The following is a 16907-nucleotide window of genomic DNA, read 5'->3' on the forward strand; positions in this document are numbered from 1 at the left end:
AGCAATGTGGACTATGGGTCTCTTGTTTGAGATATGTCCCCCACCTCGTTATTGGGGTTATTCATTGTATATTGTCTCATGCAAGGCTATCACAATGTAAAGTGGCTGATCCCTTCTTATGTTGCTTCAGTTGACTTGATTTGAAAAGAAAGACTTAGGTTTTTCAAATAAGATCTGAAATTAATTCACATGAATGTTTCGTTGTGCATTTCAATCAAAACACTAAATCTCCTAGAATTGCCATAGAGTTTTAATGCCACAACATTAAGTATCCCAACATAGCTGTAATATCATCATTAAAAAACGGAACAATTGCATCTAAATAATTTGGCATCTAATGTCCTTGAACTACATAATTAGGTGAACTTCCAAGAGAAAAAAAAAATCAACCCACACTGTGCAATGAGTTCTTCTTGCACATTGAGTAAAGCACAGCATAAAATTGTTCCTGTATTGTGCAAGTATATGAATAATTAAATATTCAAGAACATTTAAAAAAAAATTCTGATAACTAAAGCCATCTTAATTTCACTTTGCTAAATGGTACAATAAGAAAAAAGTTTCAAAGAATGTGGACCATTTACAAAAAGAAATATGCAGTGTAAAGAGAAATGTTATCAAGATAATTTTAAAACCACATTCTCAAGAAAAATCATTCAGAACAAGAGCCCTATAAAGCAAGGAATCCCCTACATATGAATCTGGACTTTTTGGAATTTCCCCTCAAGCGAACTTGTCTTAGCTTGTGACTTTTAACCTCATAATTCAACAGGATCCACATTTCTGTGAAAAATGGCATCCATGATTTGATTGAAATCTCATTCAAAACACGCTTTAAATTTTGTACAAAAGCAATTTTGGAATATCCTCTCTTAGTGACCTTCATCTTTCACTTTAGAAAATTGGTAAGTTTAGAGGTCCTCATACAGGGGACATATAGCATGAAAGAAAGAGCAAGACTCTGCAGTTCCCATAGCAACTCGGTTGTCAGGTGATAGCCATCAGAATTCAGAAAAATTATGCTAAATAAGTGATACAATATCAGCAATACTCGCTTCATTTCATTTCTATATTCTCTGTCCAGGGAGTAATGATTTATGTATCATAAGTTATAAAATGTTTATACATACCAATATAATAGTTGCATATAATTTGTCAGAATTATTACATAATCTGATAATCAATTTAACATTGGAGTAAATTAATTTCTTATTTCTGAATATTAATATAACATGTGTATAATTGAAATCTGTATATGTTCTAATAAAGATAAAATATTTCAATACATATTGAATACTTCTACTACATGCACATACATGTAACTATAAACATAACACAGAGAATGTGCTTGATTAAAGAAGAACGAAAATTAACAAATACTGCTAGGACACAAAGGTGTCACATATAGAGATATCAAACAAGTATTGATACCAAACACTACCCAAATTCTGACATACCAGTAATAAATTACACAAAGATAATAAATTAGCTATCACAATATCAACAACACAACCATTTGTTAATGTGAATAATGTTCTGAATCTTGATATTTCTATAATGCACAAAGACATTCGATTAAAATCAGCTGTTCAGAAACTGTGGTGTAGTATACAGAGTCAAATAAACAGCTGATTTTAACCAGATGGACTCACAAACCTGTAGGTGTACTTATTCTAGCAGTATTTATATTTCAGCATCTGTTACCATGGAAACCAATGCACTAAGATGTACAAATGGTAATGCTGCATAATCTACTCTGAAGTCAATTCATTCCAGAAAAAACCTCGGATGTAGGGGGATCTACAGCATCATCATCAGTGCTTCTTAATTGTTTGCTCTAAATCTATGAAGTTTCTTATCTAAACATTACTGTAGCACACAAGAGCATTCAAAACACCAATGGAACAGCTTTGATAGCGCTCAATTTTATAAAATAATAAAATAAAAACCTTATAAAATAAGTACCCAAACAGCATTTCCTTATCGTGAGCTAATGCCAATTTCATTTTGTCAGCAGATATGTTAGCTGTGTTTCTAAGTTTGAAATAGATGAAAATGGGACTCTTGCAGATCATATATACTGGCCTGTTGATAATATGTTGTGAAGAAAAACTCTGGTAAAAAAGTTGACCTACTCTACATATAATATATATTAGTGAATTCTCATTAGATTTATCCATAAAATCCAAAAAATTTCTATTAAACAATTTATAATATTCCTAATAGCTATAAACATATCAAAATGACAGAGCACTTTTCCCCAACACTGAACTATATCACATCAATGCCAAACTGATGTAATATACTTAGATTCCAAACTGATACACTAAGTAATATAGATACATGTTCAATTCTTCACTACTTTTACAAATGAAAAATTCTCAACTGACAAATGGAAACCGACCATTAACATGTACTCTGGTTTCACTGAATTTTATGGGGACTTGGTTTCCATGGATTCCATGGGTACCCTTGTCCCACAAATTTCAAACTATGTTGAAATACACAAATTATACAATACATTGTATTTTCAGTACATAGAAATCACACCCACATAATTACATCCTAACAAACCTGTATAATCTCAACAATCAATGAAAATTGGCCCCCACGATTTTAAATGATTCTAAAGTAGGCAACTAAATCAAGGATTAGTTTGATAATGTAAATGGGAAAAACTATGGAATAATACAAACAGCATAGGCATATAATCAGATTTCAGAACATGTAGGCTTACAATGGTATACATTTACCACTAAGTGTATTGCTAACTCTAACTCATGGAATGTCAAAGAGTGGGTTTACAACATCAGAATGAACAGTGTCTCTATATACTCTCAAATTGCATTGTTTAAATACTTGTACTACAATCCTTCACATTTATTCATGAATATGTATTCCAAAACAATTAAAATTTTCAAACACTCAGACTTGATACACTAAAAGGAATGTTCTCGATTCATTGATGATCACTAGCATAAAAATCTCATTTTGTTTCATTCTCTCCAATCAAAGAGAACTTAAGTTTGAGAGACTTGAATAAATCTGAATACCACGTAAGAAAAACTCCATCAGCTGTTTTCTACCACATATATTGCACAAATAAAATCTAGAACTACTTCCTTTCTGTTAGAGATGCTGACTAGAACAGTTCTAAATGACCTGAGAAAAGAATTAAAGTGTTCAGCGCAGAAACTATACCGACGGGTTAAGTCCCCTTGTATTGCCAGGAGGCTCCCAGTTTTGAAAGTCTATCTCCTGAAAGCCGGTACACACCTAACTTCTCAAGCTGTGCAATCATTTTCCATGTCTTTCATTTTCAGAAACACCCAAAACTGTGATCGAGTTATATTCATCTCTTAGAATTTTACGGACAGAACAGCTTGGATAGGATTAGTAATGCTAAAATGCATATGTTGTGATGTTGGTAAATAATATATTGTTGTGTGATTGTTTACAAAGTCTGACCACATGATGGTCCGTGAAATTCTTTCTTTTATATTTGTTCCGTTATTTTGACAGTATGCCAACATGGTGATGTCAGTAAATGAATTGAATTGAATATTTCCAACTAGATTGTCTAGATTATAGAGAAAATGTTACTGGTCTTAAGATGCAAAAAGAAAATCATTGCCCATTGGTAACCAATGTTGAATTTAGATGGAGGAACTTTATAGCTTTTGATATCAACATGCTATGGGTGAGAAGTACTTACAATGTAAAAAGTACGACGGCCATTTTGAAGTGGTGAATAATCATGTCCTTTGACTGTATATCTAAGCTTTGATGTCGATCTGAAACTGGGAATTTGTGAAAGGCCCCTGTGTTTTCATTTGAAGGATCTCGCAGTGAATTACGGGAAATACTACATAAATCTCACAGAGAGATACAGTCAGAAGCTAACATGTGATGATGTCTAACATTAGAATAGTAATAGAGGAATTATTAGACACTGGGAAGCTTTTAAATAGAAGGATGCTGAATCCTTAATAGAGATTCGTTTTCCTCAATGATTTCAGTAAACACCATCATAAAACAAGGATAGATGTCCTCCCCTAATGAATAAATGAATCCGTCTAATCGATGCCTTCCAAGGAAATTTTACTCTCATTCTTTGTCTCTTATGATTTCTTTTCAACAATTTACAAAATTCATTAAATATAACAAATATCAACACTCTCTTTATCAAACATCATTAAATATTCCTCTAGGGGGTGCACTAGAAGTCCTTGAACTATTTCTGTTGGACCTGAGAGCGTGGCCCCGCTGATATCCTTGAGAAAAGTCGGCATCTGATTCTGTTGTACTTGTCAGTTCGCCTGTGTAGTCTATTGGTTCAGCTTCCCTCAGAAGTTCTGTTTTGTCATTGTCGTCTGGACTTCTGGCCACTGTCTCTCGCTCCTTCTCTCTTTCTCTGTCACCTGAAACACCATGGGACATCATGTTTATACAACTACAGTAAAACCTCGTTATCTTGAACTCGATGGGACAGAGAGAAAACTTCGAGATATCCGGGGATTCCAGATATCGAGGGTAAAATACTTAAAGAATAAGTGATTGAGACTTCTAAATCACTTTGACATATCAATGGTATTCGAGATATCGGTGTTCGAGATACTGAAGTTCAACCGTAGGTCTTTATTTTTGCATTCTGTCACATGTATATACACTTGCTACATGTACCATTGAACCACAAAATTCTTACAATTGTAAGGTACTGATTCAAATTCAAAACTTTAGAGAAATTATTATTTTGGCCAAATACTCTTACCTCTGGAACCAATGACCCGGTCAGAAGAGCGAGAGGTCGCTCCAAACCTTTCAGTCCACTCCCGTCTTCTTTCAGCACTGTCCAGTTTTCTATCTCGATTCCTTTTCTCTGCAGCAATATCACATTTATGTTAAAATACACAACTTTTAAAACAGTAAAACCAAAGTATTTTTCTTATAGGTTAAATAAAAGAGAGAGGACTGTCTGAATCCAAATGTTTAATGTACATATGTACATATAATATCACAATTCAAACCTTTCCATATGAAAAATTCAAAACTACTAGTATATATACATCACAATAGTCATTCTCATACATTGTAATTAAACAGTTATCTTTATATAAAAATTTGATATCATTTTATGTCTTTTTTCTATGCATTTATTGTTCTCTGTTTTAGTTGTTCTACATGTAAAGCACTTTAGGGTAACTGTGTAGATTACAATAATAAAGTCAGCTGACACCTACCTCTCTGTACAATCTGCCTGCCTTCATCCACAAGCTCCTGGGTCATGTCATCATCCCCAATAAACTGCTGGACCCCCAAGAAGTGGAGGATCCGACTCCCGAGGCTGAAGAGCGTACAGAGACACAGTAGTACCAGGATCATGGGGAAGTAAATGTTAAAGCCGTCCGAGATAAACGAGATCACGTCCATGTGTCCCATGATCTAGAAAGAGAAAAATGAATAATCAAGACCGAAGTAGATGTTAAAGCCGTCCGAGATAAACGAGATCACGTCCATGTGTCCCATGATCTAGAAAGAGAGGAATGAATAATCAAGACAGGTCTACAAGAAAAATATCACGGACTTCCTTGATTGTAAAACACTGGTTAAAGTTTTTGCAGACAGACGGACGGATCAAATATATACGCCTGAATCTCTGATTACGGAGGCATAAAAGAAGTTCACAGGAATATCAAACCCTTCAAAGGTTTTTCTGGAGAGTTAAATCATGTCCTTTTTTAATTATTGAATGACCAATATCTTATGACCCCTGACCTGTGTGTATGAAGTTTCCTCCAAGTTCTCTTCCTTTGTTATATGACTGTCAAGGTGAATCAAGCCGAGGAAATTCAGACACATGGGTGGAGTCAATCGACACAGCATCCTGAAACACAACAAAATAGACCTTTACTGTCACTATACGAGGCTGAGTGTTAGTGAAGGAAATAGTAACAGAAAGAGAGGCCTTAAAAAAATATCAAATTGTGTAACCAAAACAATAAGAATTAGAACAACTTTCCTCAGTGAAGTTTATAAATTATATTGTGTGCCACTTTATGAAGCCAAATGATGTCATTTGTATGCTGAAGCACATGCTGTTGGTTGAAATGGGTTAGGATAAGATCATTTAAAACATGCACTGGTAACTATTCCATAGCAGGAAGTTTTCATCAAATTAATCAAACACCTAATCGTGTTCATCACACACCTAATCATGTTCATCAGACCACCTAATCGTGTTCATCACACACCTATTCATGTTCATTTTTCCTGATACCTACATGAATGTTCATTTTTACCGATACCTACATGAATGTTCATTTTTGCGATACCTACATGACTGTTAGTTTTTCCGATACCTACATGACTGTTAGTTTTTCCGATACCTACATGACTGTTCATTTTTCCAGATACCTACATGCCAGTAAACATGAGGCTGAAATCATCAGTCTGGTGATGTGGTGCTATGTAGTACAAGTTGAGTATTCGGATCTGAAACACGCTGTAGTACGCACAGAAACAGAGATAGGCGATGACCAAAATGGAGGATAACTGAAACAAAACAATACATCACTCTTTATATATCAGCGGGGAAAAAGCTAAATCTGAGGAAATATCAAACTAACATCATGTTGCACAAAGATACAAGCGCAATATACATTTCACAATATTCTGATATGTATACAAGATGTGTTTGTGAAATACCATGTCCCAGAGTGTGACCAATTTCAATTGTGCACATGTAAGTTAAGACCAATTACAGTCCTTTCCATGAGACACAGAACCAATATTTTCTTGTTTCAAAATCAATTAATTCACACTCAACTCTTATGATGTGGGGTTAGGTACAGATGTCAAACGACTTAAGTGCACAACATCACGTCATACAATGATGTCACATGGACTGCGAATATTCAATTTACTCTGATTCGATCTATCGCAAGGAATGTCCTTTGTATTTTCTCGTTATTTTTTCCTAAATTAAGGTGGAATTGCTGCCCCAATCCTGTCCATGGTCCTGTTCAAAAGTCATTTTATACCAATCTGTGTGCGTTGTCAATTGGTTCACTCGAAATATTCTCATCTTTACTTACATGCGATGAACTGATAGCATTTGTATTGCAATAACGATATTATGTAGAGAATTTTGTTTATTCTCATACTGATACTGTCTCAATTTATCTAGTGTATTCCCTGTGTTTTGTTGACATAGTTTGTTATCCTCTGTAGTAAGCAACACATAATGTCATACTGTAACATAGTAGTCAAACCTACACAGTGCATGTCACATACAATCAATACTTACACGAATATACTCAGAATATCATGGTACAAGAGAAATTTTAATGGATTTATGCATTTCAATCATCTTCTCCATAGAATTGCTATACTTAGCCTTAACTCACATGCGTGGCATATTCAACCTTGAAGAATGACCTTGACTTTATTAGATCCATAGCTTTAAGTTAACTAACTGACCAAGTACGGGGTCTTTATCTTGTACAGTTCAAAAGTCGTGACCAAGGTCACAGACACACACGAGGTAAGTAAACAAAAAAAATATAGACAGATTAAAAAGTAATATATTTCATTTCCTTACTGATTGTCCATTCTATGTTGAAGAGAGAAATATGTTTTTTAATGGTATATACAAGCTCAACAAAAATTTTATCTATCTAACAAATAAGGACAAATTTATTTGGTTGATGATTAATGAAGACAAACCAGCAATTGTCAAATTGAGTGAATATTTAGTGCAAACTTTCAGAAAAAGAAGTGATGCTTTAAAACTGCAAAAATCATTATAGTTTATTATTCATATGTTGGTATAATACTGATACTGTCCATTTACTTGTGTATACACATGATTAGCAATTCATATATGTATGTACTTGTTTCCCCAACATGCTGCATCCACATGCAGTTTGCAGTCTATGTAACCTGTAGTTAATGTTGTAAACTTTCTTTCTTTCTTGAATTTCCTTCTTTATAAACTGTCTTACTGTTATGCCCTCTGGGCCCAAAATTGGAATAAACTTATCTTATCTATACCCCAATCTTTGATTTCTGGGGTGTATTAAAAATGCAAAGTATAATTTCATTTAAGTTCTTAGTAAGATCTGTTTTAAGTACTATCTTTATTTGATTCTATAGCATAGTTTTTATGTAAATTTGAAGTCTTACCTCAATATAAACATAATCATAGTTATGCTTGGCAACATTGATAAAGATGGCAAAGAAGGACAAGACAGGGTCTTTCACAAAAAAGAGACACTCTGACCAGACCACCATGAATGTCACAATGGCCAGGAGGACACCACACACCCTCATTGTCCAGAAGTAGAACTTACACCGCCAGTACCATTCTGAATACAAAATAGATACTTACACCGTCAGTACCACTCTAAATACAAAATAGATTACTTCAACACAGAAAACAAAACTTCACATTTTTAAATGTTCTCTATTCCAGCTTTTGAATTTTTATTGGAAGATGTACATTTCCTCTATATTTTCTTAATTTCATTTTTCCCCATATTTTTCAGTGACAATAAAGTATTTCATCCACAACAATTCAGAATTTCCTGTAAGCAAATAGGCAAAAAACTATAACATTTGTGACACCCACTTAGGTGCACGTACTGACAGCGACCCGAATAAGAAGCAATTCAACATACCAACAGTAGGTGTATACACAATTCGTAAAAAAGCCGGCAGTGTTGGGGAGGAGTGTTGTGACCTTTGGAATTTTTTCACAGCACTCTGTTCATTCTTCTCTACATCTTCCAAATCAATGGCTTTCTGCATCAGAGAGTTCCACTGAGCGTGTGTGCGGTGGTGATTCTGAGAGTCCTGTATAACTCGTTTGTGCAGTTTCACGAGCGCCTTTTCACTTGGTATGTCAATACTGCCTCTGTTATAATCCTCGTAGTCGTCATTGTTCTGCTTCACCGTGTGACGCATTGTCTCAGGACACTGTATGCAAGCAAATAAAAGTTTTCAACTATTTCTGTTACATATCTATGAAAGATCTGCAATAATTACCCCCTATATTTCCAAATTTACGGAAATATATTCTCTTTAATCAAATGTTACAAATTACTTTCGTATCATTTACACTGATAGATCTGCAATGATTACCCCCTATATTTCCAAATTTACAGAAATATATTCCTTTTAATCGAATGTTACAAATTACTTTCCTATTATTTACACTGGTAGTTATCTAATTCTTATAAGTAAATCGAATTTTACAGTCTATAAAATATTCTGTTAGTTCTACCTTCAGCAAAATGGTATCCACATGTTTCCTCAAAGGGTGGTTGTATTTTATTTTTTCTGAAACTTTCTTGATCTCCTGAACACAAACAAAATAAACATTAAAATGATAAAGAAAGCAATTCTGATTTCAAATTAACAACAGTCAATTACTCATTTAATTTAAACAGTGTGTCACTTACATCTAAAACATCCTCCAGCGCTTCATCAGCCTCTGTTTTATCGGTGCTTAGTTTAGAGATCTTGAAGTATATCTTAGAGAGAACAAAGCCCTTCTTGGAACTGTAGTATACAGACCTGGGTACCTCCACCAAGCCGTAACCAAGCAACAGAATCAACAAAAACAGACCCCAGGTATTACTGGCCGTTATTCCTATCACCTTTAACCTCTCTCTAAAGAAAAGGAAAATACACATACATGCAAGTTTTTAGAGACTGTATAAAATTTCAGTCATCAGTTCCAAAGGTGGTCTGAATTTCCATACACAGGAAATTTATTTTCCACGGAAAATGAAATAAAACTCAAAATAATTTTTTATTTTGGTTTTAGGTTAAATTACAAATGAATAAATGTACACCCTCCTTAATGTTTAAATGTACACCCTCCTTAATGTTTAAATGTACACCCTCCTTAATGTTTAAATGTACACTCTCCTTAATGTTTAAATGTACACTCTCCTTAATGTTTAGATGTACACCCTCCTTAATGTTTAAATGTACACCCTCCTTAATGTTTAAATGTACACCCTCCTTAATGTTTAAATGTACACTCTCCTTAATGTTTAAATGTACACCCTCCTTAATGTTTAAATGTACACTCTCCTTAATGTTTAAATGTACACCCTCCTTAATGTTTAAATGTACACTCTCTTTAAATTACAAATGTATCTGTACTTACGCATCCACCTTAAGATCAGCTTTAGCTACTACATAGATCAAACACACTCCGAATATGAGTAGATAGGAGCCATAGTATATAGCATTTTCTATGAGAGCAGTCTTAATCTTCCCAGCCACAGTGAAGTTACCAGCAGTGGAGTAGGACTGCATGAGGGGCAACACTATCCTGAAAACAGAAAACCCCAGTCATAATCGGAAAAACAGGATTATTTTATCAGGGGCAACACTAACCTGAAAACAGAAGACCTCAGTCATAATCGGAAAAATGGGATTATTTTATCAGGGGCAACCCTATCCTGAAATGGAAAACCCCAGTCATAGGCAGTTCATGAAGTACGCCAACGTGAAGTATCTCAGTTCATACCATCATGTATTTTCAAATATTTAATTTATTTCTGAACACGTACCAGGTTAACAGTTGTGAGGTCCAGTATACAACTTGCCACAAAGTGGGAAGAACATTTTCAGGAACATGACTTAATGGAATTTCACATGGAGGTCCATGGACTTGACCGAACCTTCGGACAGTGGTTGACGGTGTGGAGGTTGTTGTATTGAGGTCTGTTGTATTAGTTATGTTGGAAGACTTGGGCGTTGTTGTCAGGATCTTTGGAGCCTTGTCTTTGAGGCATTGCCGATAAAATGTCTGTAATATAGAAGATTCAGAATACACTGTATTCTTTTTTCTATCATTCATAAATCATATTGAATTTTCTTTGAAAAACTACTACAGTATGTTTCATATATATGTCTGGCTCTCTGGAATAATATGTTGATCAGATATACAACAAATGTGCAAGTCCACGCACCAGGTTGAGACAAAAATTTTTGGTCCAGTCTGAGCCCTGCTACATATCTAAGATAGAAACTATTTTTCCTTGTAGAAAAATATCATGAATCTCTAGTTTGAACCACTCCTCAATTAATAATTATAGGTTATAGATTTTGTATGGGAAAATATGACTACCGAGTTTTTTGGTGCGTAGACGGACCGAGCTTGCGAGGTCCGTCTGCGACAAAAAACGAGGTCGTCATATTTTCCCATACGAAGTCTATAACCTTTTTATTATATACTTTCAATTTCATTTAGAAACTCACAATAATTTTATTTTTTAACAATTTCTTTATTGGTTTAACTGAGTAAAAGATGAAAAACACGAAAAAATTTAAAATTAACGGCGTAGTAATTTACTTGTGTATTGATTGTGACGTAATGTTTGCGGGCCGGAATGTTCCAGGCATATATCGTGTGATATATGCCCGAAAACTTTTAAAGAAAAAAGAAGAGATGAAATTGAAAGTATATAATAAATTATAATATTCGTACATAACTTACCGAGGAAACATCCAGTGGAAGTACGAATATGATGAGAAATGAGAAGTACCAAGCAATAAAAGTTGTAAGAGTGGTCAAGATGTGCTGCTTTCTGAGGTCGCCATATCGATGTAACAAGAAGGCTGCCAAGCAACAAGTACAAATCACTTCAACTGCCAATGGTCCCGCACTCATCTTGTACACCGTTGTATAAGAAACTTTACGTCATCAACTGAATAATAAAAAGATCAATACTATTCAACAAATCAATTCAACTCCCCAGAGAAATTTCAGTTTGCTAATGGTGTTGGATATCTTAAGAAAGAAAACAATCCTTGACACATTTTAAAAAGGATTACTACTTTGACTATATGTTTACGATATCGAAGCATGTTCTGTTTCACATTGAAATATGAAATGGTTGTAACCCATGATTGTACCAGTTTTTCATATATTTATGTTTTTCTTGGCTAGTGAGATGACATGGACAGAAAAAATGACGAGTGAAAAGGGGTCAGGGTGAGAGAGGAGAGGAGTGAATAAAGAGGGTGAAAATAAGGGGAGGTTATACTTGTTAGTAAAGTTGGATGGACTGTGTAAAAAGGAGTGGAAAAGGGGACAAGAAGAAAGGAGATTGGAGGAGAGATAAGGGAAATGGGAGGAAAGAGAAAGATATTGATTGATTGTATATTGTTTAATGTCTCGCTCAAGAATTTTTTACTCATATGGAGACATCACCATTGCCGGTATGTTTATGATACCGACGCACATTTTGTTTCACACTGAAACATGAAATAGTTGTTGCCCCTGTATCCATGATTGTAACAGTTTTATGTATGTTGCATTTTTCTTGGCTAGTATGGAGATGACATGGATAGAAAAAAGGGAGAGTGAAAAGGGGTCAGGGTGAGAGAGGAAGGAAAGAAGGAAAGGGGAGAGGTGAGGATAGGAATGAATAATGGGGGTGGAAAGAAAGGAGATATACTTGTTAGTAAAGCAGGATGGACTATATAAAAAGGAGTGAAAAATGGGACAAGAAGAAAGGAGATTGGAAGAGAGATAAGGGAAATGGAAGGAAAGAGGGAAGAGACAGAGATATATAGTCTAATGTAACGCTCGAGGATTTTTCACTCACATGGAGACGTCACCATGTCACACCTGCTGTAATATGGGTCCTCGATTTTTGTGGTCTTATCTGAAGGACCGCCCCATTTAGTTACCTCTTACAACAAGCAAGGGAGAGACAGTGAAGAGGGCAAAGAGATGGATGGATGGATATGCAAATTATACATTATTACAAGAGGCCCATGGGCCACAAAACTCACCTGAGTAACCACAACTCTGCTGTTCCTTAGAAGATTTTAAAAGGATTCACCCTCTTTATTTTCATGAAAAATTGTGATCCCATATTGTGGCCCCACCCTAACTCTACAGGGTCTCAAATCCATGGAAAGGCCTTGCTATTAAGAAGAATGTTTTCCCCTGTATACATGCATTATGTAAAATTAGTTCAATCCTAGAGTTCATAATTTGAATAAATAAATTATATCCACAAACCTTGGGGATTTTTGCAAATTATTAATTCTACTTTGGATCTAGAAAAGATTTTTTCCTATTTATTCCTTTGATCCCCTACTGTGTCCTCCTCCTTAAAGGGACTGATTCACGATTTCCCCAAAATTTTGTTTTTCACTTTTAATGAGCAAAATCTAGTCAAATTTGTTTAAAGATTTCACAAAAAAAATTAAAGGAATAGGGTCTAATATATTAGTGACATTTTGCATGTTCCAAAAGGTGGCGAAATTTAAGATCATAACTAGAAAATCACAAAAAGTTCTTCAGAATGTTTACAAACACATTGGATACGATAGTAATTACAAAATAATTCCCTGTTCTCATTTGCCTAAACTGGTACCTAGCTGACTTCGCATCTCTTATGTTTTGTGTGTAGCCACCAATCAGCGGGGTACCAGTTTAATATATTGTCCTCCAGACAAATTTTTTTATAAAGGGCTAAAACGTCAAAATGACTTCAATTTCAAAGCACTGCAGCTATAGATAACTCATAATTAATACTACAAATTTGTTTTTTGGAGTTCTTCTTGCAAACTATTGTGATGTCATTTTTGAGATAAAAGATAGACCCTATGCCTTTAAAGGTTATATACATTATCACAGAAGCTTGTTTTAGAGAGTATATTATTTGTTTTGTAAACAAAGATTGCAGCATGTTATTGTTTATGAAATCAAAAGAAATGGATATCAATCTAACTTTATTGTATCTTTTACATTTCAAGCATTCTTTGTGTCATCTGAAAGTTAAAATTTGGGACAATGCTTTATATTACAAAATCAATATTTCACTGACTCTAGTCAGTCTTTGTTTACATAACACAGATTCAAAGGCTAAAATATTGCTTTTATTCTTGCATTCAGAGGGTCGAAATTCTGGCTGTAAATATTTAATGACTTACATTTTTAATGTTAACATCCCCTTGGCACTGTTTTAAAAAAAATGAATCTACATTATCTTAGGATGCTTGCATATGGATATCACTAATCACGGTCCTGTTATTTCTGAAAATCCTACAGATTCCCATGTAAAACTTTGTTCCCCTATTGTGAACCCACCCTACTCCCAGGGGCCATGATTTGAACAAATTTAATTTCTTAGAATCACATTATATATTTTTTTTAAATCCAAAACATGATCCTGCGGAGGTAAATCATTCATTATGGAAAAATTAAATCAATCTTGTGAGATTCATTTTCTTCATATCAAACAAATTCTAGCATTCTAATGATAGTGTAGAACTTGCGAGTTTCTCCTCTCATTAAAGTCATAATGAAAATATCAATATTCAACCATTCTGCAAAGTTAATCAAAAATAAAAGGGTACAATAAAAAATCTGATAAACAGCAAATAAGGTTCTACTAAGGAACTCTGAACAGTGCACCAGGTTATGCTTGTTAGTTTTTTACATTAAGAATTAATGAAATTTAATTTTTTTTTTTTATCTGTATTAAGGAGGTCTCTACATCATCATAATGGCCGACTTCCTTTAAAAACATGGATGAAAAAATCAATATCAGCAATATTCGACTTTTCCTTTACAATTTAGATACCTAGCTGAATAGCTCAGTGGGTTAGCATACCGACTGCTGAACTGTTGGCCGAAGGTTAGAGTCCAGCAGGGGTTTTACTTTTTTTTTCCATATTACCTTCTACTAAAACTATTTTTTGACAAAATAAAGTAAATTTGAAAATTTTTAACTCCAAAATATTGTTGTACATATCCTCCACTTTTTACCTACATCAAATTTCTTTGGTGTAGCATGCCTCCTTAAAGGTGTGAGTTTTGAATCAGAAGATAACCTGATTATCAGACTATGACAAGTTCTGTTCAGCAATGTACAAAGACAGAATCAAGGACAGCTCCCCAAACTCTCGAAAATAAAGAAGGGTTAGACACAATACTAGTAACATCATATAAGTTATGACAGTTCGTGGAAATTAGATACTGGTCAGTGAATTTGATTTAGGCCCTATTTTAAGTAATTCAGTGACACACAAAAAGCAAAAGATCTGCTTAATCCCGCAGATATGCATATCCTTACCATGCAAACTGACTGGTAATTAGCGAAAATTCGAGGTAATCTTGCTAAAGAAACTATCGATATTTTTCATCTTTCGATTTGCCATTTGGCAGCTGATATATGACGTGTCTAGATAAGTCGTTCTTAGAAAGTGTTGGGTAAAACTAGTTTTTAAGAATTTTAATTGGTTCGGGATCGACGTTTTCTTGTTGAAGCAGCAGACGTGCAGATATACTGTACAGTGGTAAAAGTAAAACTATAGCAATATATAGTTACAATATCAGATGTATTTTCCTCAAGATAATCAAAATGTTAATTCTGCACAGACATTCTTTTATCACAGGTACGTATATAAGACACTTCATGATCATCACAGCTAGCACAATCCTAATAAATGCAGAGGTCTTCTTTATAAATTTCAACCTTTTCTTTAGGAAATTAATATTTGACGCGTACAATAATATCAATGTTCAAAACTTAATTACGGTGTGCATTTTGGAGCATGTATTTTTATATCTCATGATTATTTTCTAAGATACAACCCACTATAATTGTGATTCCAAGACCATGGACACCCCTTACAGACCTCATCAGCTGTTCATGCTTACATTGATTCCTAACCCCAACACTGGAAACCATACCCCAAGGACTGAAATAACCAGCCAAGACCTTATGTCATAACTTGATAAGAATTTTACCATCTGTTGCAGACATACTTGTACAACAGCTAAAGAAAACGGATAATGGTGTTCGAAGATAAATGTTCAATTATGAGTATAGTGATCTGGGCTATATGGATGGTGGCCAGATACCTTCGTTGGTAGAGCACCTGCATGACTAGAGCTTCATTGGACCCAAGTTCGAAATCTGGTCTAGTCCATAGGACTTTCTCCCTTCCTGTTACATTAAGGTGCTGTAGAATAACCCCTGGAACTGTTAGGTGCATGTTATGGAGGAAAGAACATGGCAGTCAGATATCGGTTCAATCGCTGGTTGCCATATAGCTCAGTTGATAAGAGCACCTGACGAGGTATTCATTGGGCCCGGGTTTGAATCCTGGTCTGGTCCATTGCATTTTCTTCTTTCTTGTCACATTTCGTGACATTAACCACTCCTGGACTTCCAGGTGAAAGTCCTGCCAGGGCAAAATATTCAAAAAAATAAAGACATCTCAAGGAGATGAGAATGTAATGGATATCGGCATGGATACAGCACCAGTAATACCAGGGCTCCGGGTTGGATTCCCTTGAAAACTTCTGCTCTAGAACCACAAGGTGCGTCATTGTATAGTGTACATCAATCATCAATATTTTCACACCAGAGTGGACACCCCCGGGGCCAGGGTTAAGGGCAACAGTACAAGTAGTAATATTTACATTGGAATATTTTTGAAAAAATCATTAAGGAACAACAAGGGTAAAATACGTCAAATCATAGTATGCATGCATCTCCATGTAGTGTAGAATCATGCTTGTTCACAAAACCAGGGTGGAATCACGATAAAACCAGGGTGGAATCACGATAAAACCAGGGTGGGATCACGATAAAACCAGGGTGGGATCACGAGAAAACCAGGGTGGGATCACAATAAAACCAGGGTGGATCACGATAGGGACTTCAGTTTTCACATGGGACATGATGGGTATAATAAAATTCTTTGAAAATCTTTTCGACGAGTATCACAAGGGTAGAGCACATTCGCGTTTGTTCACAGCATAACCCCTGGTGTCTGGTACAAGGTCACACGAGGGGTTAAAAGTTTTACATACATAAGGATGTATTTGTCAAATTTAGTTACGCTGTGCAAACATTCTC

At 34.9% G+C, this 16907-nt stretch overlaps 2 protein-coding genes across 2 annotated transcripts in view; one reads left to right on the forward strand and one right to left on the reverse strand.

The window, feature by feature from the left end:
• Positions 1-232: 232 nt before the first annotated feature.
• LOC125670697 (G-protein coupled receptor-associated protein LMBRD2-like) lies at positions 233-15248 on the reverse strand. The gene is made up of 13 exons (XM_056163808.1): positions 15114-15248; positions 11516-11726; positions 10587-10825; positions 10178-10345; positions 9462-9672; positions 9284-9358; positions 8679-8976; positions 8185-8366; positions 6419-6552; positions 5776-5884; positions 5241-5442; positions 4772-4879; positions 233-4421 (listed from the first exon to the last, which is right to left on the reverse strand). Exons 2-13 carry the CDS (start codon positions 11687-11689, stop codon positions 4186-4188), a joined length of 2136 nt encoding a protein of 711 aa, XP_056019783.1. The 5' UTR covers positions 11690-11726; positions 15114-15248; the 3' UTR covers positions 233-4185.
• Positions 15249-15279: 31 nt separating this feature from the next.
• The window catches only part of LOC125668019 (cadherin-23-like), a 45492-nt gene continuing 43864 nt past the window's right edge, over positions 15280-16907 (forward strand). Inside the window, exon 1 of the mRNA XM_056163811.1 lies at positions 15280-15435. The gene's annotated coding sequence lies outside the window, so the exon portion shown is untranslated. The remainder of the gene's footprint in view (positions 15436-16907) is intronic.

Source organism: Ostrea edulis, chromosome 4 (assembly GCF_947568905.1).
Source record: "Ostrea edulis chromosome 4, xbOstEdul1.1, whole genome shotgun sequence".
Lineage (NCBI taxonomy): Eukaryota > Metazoa > Mollusca > Bivalvia > Ostreida > Ostreidae > Ostrea > Ostrea edulis.